Below are 10337 nucleotides of genomic sequence, written 5' to 3' on the forward strand. Positions count from 1 at the left end.
ACATAACAACAACAACAACGACAACAACCCATAATGATACTTTTATTATGTTAGCCTGTTTGATTGTTAATATAATAGACTTTTTATTTGTTAGTGATATTTATAAGAAGATGGAAAGAGTAAACAGAGTCATTGAACCTAAAGGAGTTGGCGGACACAGAAGAATTTAATGAAACAACATATGAGCAATAACCTGTAGTGATGAAGGAAGAAGTTCAAGCTGCTCTCAAAAAATTGGGAAAAAACAAGGCCCCAGGAATTAACAGCATACCAACTGACGTATTTCAGCAAATTGACGCTACCTTGGATGTGCTCACCAAGTTGTGCCGAGAAATCTGGAGGATAGCCACCTGGCCAACTGACTGGGTAGAAGATCTATATTTGTTTCCATTCCAAAGAAAGGTGACCTGATGAGAGTGCGGAAATTTTCGGACAGTATCATTAATATCATATACAAGCAAGATTCTGCTAAAAATTACCCAAAAACGACTGGAACAGCACATCAACAGAGAACTGCCAAATGTGCAGGCTGGTTTTAGAAGAGGTTTTGGTACTAGGGATATTATAGCTAATGTTAGATGGATCTTGGCTGAAAACAGGGAGTACCAGAAGAATGTCTTATCTGTGTTTCATTAACTATGCAAAGGGTTTTGACTGTGTGGACCATAACAAACTGTGGCCAATTTTGAGATGATTGGGAATTCCAGAGCACTTGTTTGTGCTTATGTGATACCTATACTTGGTTCAGGAGGGCAGTCATCAAAATAGAGGAAGGAAACACTGCATTGTTCAAAATTGGGAAGGGTGTATGCCAGGGATGTGTCCTATCTCCATACCATTTCAACCTATATGCAGAACAGATTATCTGAGACGCTGGGCTGTATGAGGAGAAATGTGGCATCAGGATTGGAGGAGTACACTCATCAATAATCTGTGTTATATAAATGATAAAACCCTGCTTGCTGAAACAGAGGAGGACCTGAAACACTTGCTGCAGAAGATCAAGGACTGCAGCCTTTCAATATGGATTGAAGCTCAACATCAAGAAAACAAAGATTCTCACCACTGGGCTGATTGGCAGCATCATGATAGATTGGGGAGGGATTGAGATTGTTAACAGCTTCAGTTTGCTTGGCTCCACAGTCAGCACTCTTGGTACTAGCAGCCAAGAAATTAAAAGGTGAATTGCATTGGGAAAATCTGCTGTCAGAGATCTCTCCAAAGTACTGGAGAGAAATGATGTCAGGAGGTTAAGGTGCACCTGATCCAGGCGATAGTCTTTGCAGTTATTTGCTGTGCGTCAGAGAGCTGGACAATCACTAGGGATGATAGAAGAGAATTGATTCCTTTGAGCTGTGAACTTCTACTGGGAGAACAAACAGATTCGTCCCAGAGAGGGTGAGACCAGGTTACTCCTTTGGAGACAAGGATTTGAAGCTTCATCTGACATACTTTGGACATGTTGCAAGGAGGGACCAGACCTTGGAGAGAAACGTGATACTTGAGAGGGTAGAGGTACAGCACAAGAGAGGAAGACCCTCAATGAGATGGATTGATTCAGTGACTGGGGTAAATGGGGTAGGTGTGTCAGAGGCAATGAGATTGGCAAAGGATAGAGCAGGGTTTAGGGCTTTTATACATAGGATCGCTATGAGTCACAAGCAACTTGACAGCACAAAACAGCAACAATTTTTATTTTAAAAATAGGTCTTAATTTCTAGAGGATTTAGAATCCTCTGGATATTTTTAGAAGTATAAAGTTGTTTGGAGTGTCGTGGGAGTTTTTTGCATTTTTTCTATCTTTTATTTTTTTATTTCTTGTTGCCTATTTTATCCCCCCCTTACCACTCTCCCAGCCAACCCCATAATGTACCCCTTGTTCCATATTGTTGTCATACATAAAATCCCTAATCATGTATTCCTTTGGGACAGTTCTTCCCTCATCTCTTCTTTTCCCCCCCCTTTAAAAAAAATTTTTTTATGTGTGTGTACCATTAATAGGATCTGACGGGTACTTCTCCAGCAGTGCATCTGATTTCAAACCTCACGCCTTCAGGATTGCAGCTCAGCTTCCTGCCGCTAGGCCATCAGATTTCCCTCACCATCACTTTTGTTTTAATTGAGATTTTAGTGGAAGTCCATAGAGAACTTGGATTTCCATTCATTCATTGTTGCACATTTTCCTCCGTGCCCACTCACCCACCCCCAGTTTGCTTTTCTCTTTGAAAAAGAAAAAATTCCTTCATTGTTATATAATCTCCCCTCCTCTAGTCCACTTTACTATGTTATGCTGCTCTTTTGTCATGCAAATAATACCTAATCATATATTCTATTTAAACAGTTCTCTCCCTCATCTGAGTACATTATTTATCCCCTCTTTTCTTAGTTTCACCCCAACCCCAATGTCAGTTCTATTTTGTAACAGTGGTACTATGCAGTATTTGTCCTTTTGTGACTGAAATATCTCACTCAGCATGATGTCCTCCAGGGTCATCCATTTTGTATAATATTTCATGAGTTCCTTGTTTGTCAGTGCTGCATAGTATTCTGTTGTGTGAATATACCACAGCTTCTCTAGCCATTCGTTTGTTGATGTGTCCTCCTCTCTTTTATTGCAGTATTCACTATCCACTCTTTTCCCATTCTCTCCCCAACCCCTTTATGTCTTATTTTATAACAGTGTTGTGCCATAATTTTTCTTTTGTGACTGAAATATTTCATTCAGCATAATGTTTTCCAGGTTCCCCCATGTTGTATAATGTGTTATGAATTCATTGTTTTTCATGGTGCATAATATTCCACTGTGTGAATATAGTTTTTGTCCATTCGTTTATTGATGGGCACTTGGGTTGCTTCCACCTCTTCACTATTGTGAATAACAGAGCTGTAATAATCTTCTGTATGCAAACAAATGTTTGAGTTATGGCTCTGGTTTCTTGAGGGTATATTCCTAGTAATGGAATTTTTTGGTCAAATGGTATTTCTATTTCTAACTTTTTGAGAAAGCCCTAGACTGCCTTCAAAGTGGCTTGCCATTTTACATTCCCACCACCAGTGAATAAGAGTTCCAGTCTCTCCACAGCCTCGCCAGCATTTGTTGTTTGCTGCCCAGTTGAACTTTGCTATTGTTGCTGGGGTGAAAAGATATCTCATAGTTGTTTTGATTATAATAGGCGTTTTTGAGGTTTTGGGTAAGTAAATGATAATATTTGACAAGAATTATTTAAAAAACCATTTTACAGTGGAGAGAAATTGAAGGCTTGTTGAGTATAAGTGATATAAAAAAATTCTCAAAGGACAAGGCAGTCATTGTCTTTGTATTTGTCCAGCCTTTCTATAGTTTGTGATACACAGCATAAATTCATGTAGATCTTTAATTATTTGTTGAACCTGGCAGGAAGTGAATGAATTCGTAAATTAATTCTCTTTCATTGTTGGAGGTCCAAGAAGAACCTAGCCAAATATAACAGTTCTAGAGAAGGGAGTTCTGTTAGTGTAGTAAGGAATTGTGCAAAGTGCCTGCAACCAGCAGCTCTGTGGTAGAAAGATGAACAGGCTTCTCCTGTGTAATGTGCAGTGTTGGAAACCCACTTGGCAGGTCAGCTGTAAGTACCAACTTGACAGCATTGGGAGTTTTTTTTATTTAATAGCAGTGAAAATTTAAAAGACTGGAAGAATATGGGAGAGTTTGGAACTCTGGTGGCATAGTCCACAGCAAGTTGTGCTGCTAACACAAAGGCTAAATGTCTCAATTGGTTTGGATGTCTCCATTGGTGATGGCTCACTCTCCTTGTGTGTAATATACAGGCTTAGCTATGGACCAACTTGGTGACAGTGAGTTTTGAGGTCTAAATAAAGGATTTGTATTGAACTGTTGAATACTCTAAAGGTATGCCTAGGAACTGGAGAAAAAGGATATTACCAACTGAAAAAGATATGCCTGTTTTCAGGAGTGTTATTGGTGTAGTCCTTAGGGAGTTTGCACTACATTTCTGTGGCCAAAAGGAGAGTGATAATCAGTCTCCTCCTATGGAATATAAAGCCTTGGAAACTCAGTGGCTGGTCAGCTATGGGTTGATTTTGATTCTATGACGAGTATGTCTGTTTTGTTCTCTTTTTTACTTTAAGTTCTACAGGATATGTAGCTGTCAAATCTACTAGGCAGTGTTGGAGAGAAAGGCAATTGAAAAATATCCTATAAGTGATGGAATTAAAAAAGTGTCATTGAGAGATATAATAGATTAACTGCTCAGTAGTTGAATTCTAGTGAAAATAAGAGTACTCAGAGTCCTGTAATTTTAAGTTTTGTTTTATTAGATTTGCTTATTTTCATTATGTAAGAGTAGTTCTGTCCCCAAGATACACAGATTCCACAATCATTATCCGCAGATTCGTTGCAATGAAGTTTTGCTTGGCTTTTCTGTATTTGTATTGTAATGGAATTTGTGGCACATTCAAAGCTGTTGTGATAAGCTCAGCTGGGAAAGAAAACTACAAAGAGAAACAAATTATTTTAAAGAGTGCATTTAATTACAAAATGACACTGTTGCATAAAACAGTAGTAGAGAATTTTAAAATATTCTAGTAGCCATTGCTTTAAGTGAAAGAATAATTGTAACAGAAAGGTTGTTGATTGTGTGTCAGTATTCTTGTCCACCCGTAGGTGACAGTTATTGTTAGGTGACCTTGGATCAGCTCCTACACATAGATAACAGAAGAAAACTTTGCCTCTTTCTGTGCCACCTTGTGCCACAGTCTCTGCTGTGCTTATTGTTAGTCACTTGTCAGTCTGTCTCATTGGATGACAATAGCATCTAGTCTTTGAGAACTAGAAAAAGATCCTAGATTTCATCTACTCTATTTTACAATTTAAAAGAACATTTACCAGAACACCAAAACCCCATAGCCAACCAGTGGTTAAGTCAGGACTAATGTATAAATATTTCTTTTGACTCTTAATCCAGTATTCTTCTGAAATGCTGTTTAGCCTTCCTTCATTACATGATAAATTAGAAGCTTTCATCTGTTCTAGTCTGTGATTTTATTTATACTGAAATTATAAGAACTAATGTTAGAGTACTATTTAATTGCTATTGTCTTATATGCAGTTATTTTATCCAGTAATTTAATCATATTATTGATAAGAAAAAGCAGGGTGGGGTGTTTTTTTCCCATTTGGCAGCATGCATTATGTGATCTAGTTTAAATTTGTTTTGTTGTTGAGTACCATCAAGTGGGAACTAGACTATAGCTGACCCTCCAGTGGGTTTTCCGAGGCAGTTAACCATACAGAAGAAGATTGCCCTTCCTTCTCCTGCAAAGCAACTGGTGGATTCAAACCCTGTGCCTTCAGAAATGCAGTAGTTTCTTAAAACTAGGCCACCAGAGCTCCCTGGTTTAAATTTAGACGACCAACATTTTAAAAGATGTTAGTTTTGTTGGAGGAAGAGTAAATATTTTGTTTTTAATAATCTTTCATTTTAATCCTTTGTAACCAGCAAGAAGTTGAGAAGTTTACAGATCTAGAGAAACTCTACCTCTACCTTCAGCTGCCTTCTGGTCTCAGCAATGGAGAGAAAAGGTATATTTGGTTTTGTCTTTAACATAATTAGTGTTTACAGGACACCTGTTAGGAAAACATATTTGTTTATGTGTGTTGTGATTGCTTTTGATTTTGTACTATTCTTGGAACCACCAGAAAACAGAATGGCAAAACAGTCAATGTTTTAGTTTTAGTTTTAGTCCTCTCCGGCTAAATGTTTACCTATAGTTTGCCAATTCATTTATGTACTTGGGTAATTGCTGTTAAATGCATTTTGAGTTACATTTTATAGAAAGATGAATTTATTTACACAATTTGTAGAATTTTGAAAGTTATTCTCACATTTAGCTAATATGATTATCAGAATCAATTGTTTCCAACTTATTGTCTCAGATCTCTTTTTCATAGGATTAGTTTATAAATGATCTTATGTTATATGTAAATTTTATATTCTTAATGACTGTTAATTTGTCAGTGGTAGACTACCAACTGATTCACAAGAAGGACTTTAAGGGGAGATTTAGTATCTGCCTTATATCAATTCTATTCTGAAGCATCAAATGCTTTAGTTAAGATTTCAGAATAGTTACTTTCTGTAGATAAACATTGGCTTTGGTAGTTCAAGCAAATGAACAAGCACATAGTGAAAAACTTACCAGCTTGAAGGTCATTTAGGCTAAAACATGTGCCTTTAATATCATCAATTATTCATTACATGTGCCATTTTAGAGGCCTTAGTGAAAGATGGAACAGGACAGTCACTTCATTTGGAAAAACAGATTTAGAATATATTTTATAATAAACAATTTGTATGAAATGTCCTAAGTTTTGTTTGATTCTTTATAGCACACTGTTCTTCAGTGGGTCATTTAGGCTTGATTCAAAAAATGTTTAGTTACCTGTCATCTAGTTCAGCTAACACATGTTTTTGTTTTCTGGCTAGTGATCAGAATGCCATGTCATCTAGTCGAGCACAGCAAATGCATGCTTTTTCCTGGATTCGAAATACCTTAGAGGAACATCCTGAGACTTCACTACCCAAACAGGAAGTCTATGATGAGTACAAGTAAGTATTATGTGCATACACAAGACATACTGATATTTAAGCACATATTCTTTAGTGTCTTCAGTGATTTGTGTCATCATACATGGGAGTTCCAAAGATTTCTTCTATTCTGAGCTTTATTATAATGTCTGTAATTGATGTTTTTGCTCGTTGCCATCAGGTCAGTTTGACTCATGATGACCCATGTATACGGCAAACAACTGTTCAACAGGGTTTTCAAGGTTGTGACCTTTTAGAAGCAGATTACTGTAATGCCTTCAAGGCACCTTTTAGTGGATTTGAACAACGAATCTTTTAGCCATTAAATCAAGTGTTTAATATTCTTTTATAACTAAAAATTATTTCTTTTTAACTAAGATTTATTTTGAGGACATAACTAAGCTTTGTTACCCACCCACCCCATCTACTTAGGACAAGGGTTAATACAGTAAATGTTGTAAAATAGGTATGAACATCTTGAAGGATTGGAATCAATGTTAACTGACAGAACAGCTTCCTTTTAAGTCATCTTAAAAATATTTAAGAAAGAAGAGGAGGAGGGAAGAGGGCAACAGGGGTTTCAGACTGAACAAATCTCACATTTTATCTAATACATTTAATCCTGGCTAGAGTGTAACAAAATGGAAACAGGACTATAAAAGAAAACTTCCACTACAGCACACTGTACACAACCTGTGTTCCAAGTCCACCCCCATTTTCTAATGCTTGCAAGTCAACTATTTCCCAGCCTGTTGGGCCTGCTGCTGAAGGAGGATGTAGATCTTCTCCTCGATCTAGTCTTTGTTGTAAGGATGATATGTCTGGGTATCAGCTCAGTAAACATGACAGCTGAGGTCTGCTAGATCATCAATAAAATCAAACAATTGACTGACATTGTATGTGATTGAAGGACTGTTGGTATTTATTCTCTTTAGATGTTCTTCATACAATTTACAAATGCCTTCCATGCATTCATTCATGGATTCATAGTCTGTGTAAGTAAGTTCTGCCTTCTGGCGTCTTGGTAGGCTGTACCAACAAAGTGGTGTGAGACATTGTGCCAACTCTCTCTCCGCAGCCACTGCCAGTCCCACTGCCACACACAAGCTGTGCTACAACCGTGTTTATAAAGTGTTTAGTTATCACATCAACCATTTGCATAACCTGTAGGGAAGAGTTCTGCTATCTTGTTAAGGGTTTTTACTCCCCCTTCTACTTCTTCTACTATTGTTATTGGTTTGCCTACATTCATATACATTGTATATTATACAGTCATTCATATATATTGTCTTTTATATAATTGATCTATGCTGGTTATTAGCCCATCTTTTCAAGTCCCCATTGAATGAATCTTACATAGTCCTTCATCCTCCCCATCTGCCTACTAACCCCTGCTATCCCAATGATTTCCACCCTTCCCCTTTTTTGCTTTCTCCCCCTTTTTACCCTTCCCTGTTTGAATATTTATTCACATCTTACTCAGTTACCCTTCTATTTTTACTATAATAGTCTTCTGCAGTATTTGTCCCTACAAGACTGAGTTATTTCACTTAGCATAATACTGTCTGGATTCTGCCATATTATATAGTGTTTCATAAAATCATTTTTCTGCATCCCCACATAGTACTTCGTTGAGTGAATGTACCACAATTTCCCGATTCATTTGTTTGCTGATGGACATTTGGGCTGTTTCCATTTACTTTGTATTTTGAATAACGCTGCTATGAACATAGGTGCATGTATCTCTGTTCGTGTCTCAATTCTAATTTTCTTGGACTCTATGTGGCGTCCACTTCCATAATAGCTTGCCTCTGGAAACCCTATGAACCTGGAGAGAGGATGAAAGGCACCCAAGCCTTGAGGACTCTCCTCCATAGGGTCGCTATGAGTCACCTGCGACTCGACGGCACTTAACAACAATAACTATTCCTAGCAGAGGTATAGCTGGTTTATATGACATTTCTATATCCAGCTTTTTGAGGAAACACCAAACTGACTTCCAGAGTGGTTCTACCATTTTACAACTCCAGCAACATTGGATCCTCTCAAACATTTATTGCTTGCTGTTTTATTAAAACTTTGCTACTGCAACTGGAGTGAGACAGTATCTTATTGTTTTGATTTGGATATTTCTGTTTTCCAGTGATTTTGAACATATTTTTATATTTCTACTGGTCATCCAGATGTCTTCCTTAGTGAAGAGTCTTTTCATGGCATTTGCCCATTTTGTTACTGGGTGATCAGTCTGTCTTGTGGAGACTGTAGTATTCTACAAAAACTTGTTATGAGTCCCTTGTCTGAGATGTTATTGCCAAATTTTTTCCCGTCTGTAGGCTTTCTTTTCACTGTTTAGACAAAGTTTTTAGAAGTTCTCATTTGTCAATTATATCTTCTCCTGGTTGTGCATTTTATCTTCTCTTGGTTGTGGAAGTATTTGCAAACTTCTTTAATGTGATAGACTAGGGCTTCTACATTTGGTCTATTTTGTCTCTTACGATTTTTATGATTTTGCATTTAACACCTTGGTCTGTGATCCACCTTGAGTTGATGTTTTGTGAGGTGTGACATGTAGATCCTATTTCAGTTTTCTGCAGGTGGAGGTCCAGTTTTGCCAGTACTGTTTGTTGAACAGGTTATCATTACCCTACTTTATAGGTTTTGATTCCTTGTCAAATCCTCATTGACTCTGGATCAGTAGATTAATTTCTGGATTCTCAATTCTATTTCATTGATTTCTATGTCTGTCACTGTACCAACACCATGCTCTTTGGTTACTGCAGCTTTGTAGAAGGTTTTGAAATCAGAGAGTTCTGTGAATTCCACTTCACTTTTATTTTTTAGAGAAACTTTGCTTATACGAGGTCTCTTTTGCAGTAAAACTGAAAATTGCCTTTTCTATCTCTTTGAAGAATGAGTTTGGTATCTGTATTGGAAATATGTTGAACAGGTAGATTGCTTTCCATAGGATTGTCCTTTTCACAATGTTGAGTGGCCAGGCAATATTTTTCCATTTAGTTAGGTCTCTTATTGTTTCTTGTAGTAGTATAGTGTTTTGTAGATTTACTTTTAAAGGTCTTTTATGTCTCTAGTTAGGTTTATTCCCTATTATTTCATCTTGTAGTTGACTATTGTAAATGCTATTGCTTTCTTAGTTTCCTTTGTTGTAGAGAAATCCAATTGATCTTTGTGTATTGATCTTGTATCCTGTCACTGTATTAAATTGATCTATTAGGTCTAACAGGTTTTTCTTTTAATTAAGTCTCTGGTTTTCTGTGTACACTACCATATCATCTGCATTCTGCAGCAGTTTTACCACATCTTTGCCAGTTTGGATGCCTCTTATATCTTTCTCTTATTGCCTTAGCAAGTACTTCCTATACAATAATGTATAGTAGTATTAGTGGGCTTCTTTGTCTTGTCCCTGTGTGCAAGAAGGCCTTTAGTCTTTCTCTACTGAGAATGCTATTAGCTCTTGGTTTTGCATATATACGTTTCACTATGTATGTTAAGGAATTCCTTTCTATTCCTATTTTGTTGAGTGTTTTAATCAGCAAGGGGTGTTGAATTTTGTGAGATTTTCTGCATCAATAGAGGGGATAATGTGGTTCTTGTTCTTTACTTCGTTAATGTAGTGAATTGTCTAGATTGTTTCTCTTTGTATACCTGTTATGAATCCCACGTGGTCATGATGAATTATTGTTTTGGTATGCGGTTGGATGCTATTGGCTAGAATTTTGTTAAGGATTTTTG

At 37.0% G+C, this 10337-nt stretch overlaps 1 protein-coding gene across 1 annotated transcript in view; it reads left to right on the forward strand.

Moving 5' to 3' along the window:
• Positions 1-10337, forward strand: part of RFX7 (regulatory factor X, 7) — a 148302-nt gene that overhangs the window by 103059 nt on the left and 34906 nt on the right. The window contains exons 3-4 of the mRNA XM_006894513.1: positions 5499-5581; positions 6486-6608. Coding sequence (XP_006894575.1) covers positions 5499-5581; positions 6486-6608 — 206 coding nt within the window. The remainder of the gene's footprint in view (positions 1-5498; positions 5582-6485; positions 6609-10337) is intronic.

This window comes from Elephantulus edwardii, unplaced genomic scaffold, assembly GCF_000299155.1.
Source record: "Elephantulus edwardii isolate Elephantulus edwardi_28Jun2011 unplaced genomic scaffold, EleEdw1.0 scaffold00145, whole genome shotgun sequence".
Lineage (NCBI taxonomy): Eukaryota > Metazoa > Chordata > Mammalia > Macroscelidea > Macroscelididae > Elephantulus > Elephantulus edwardii.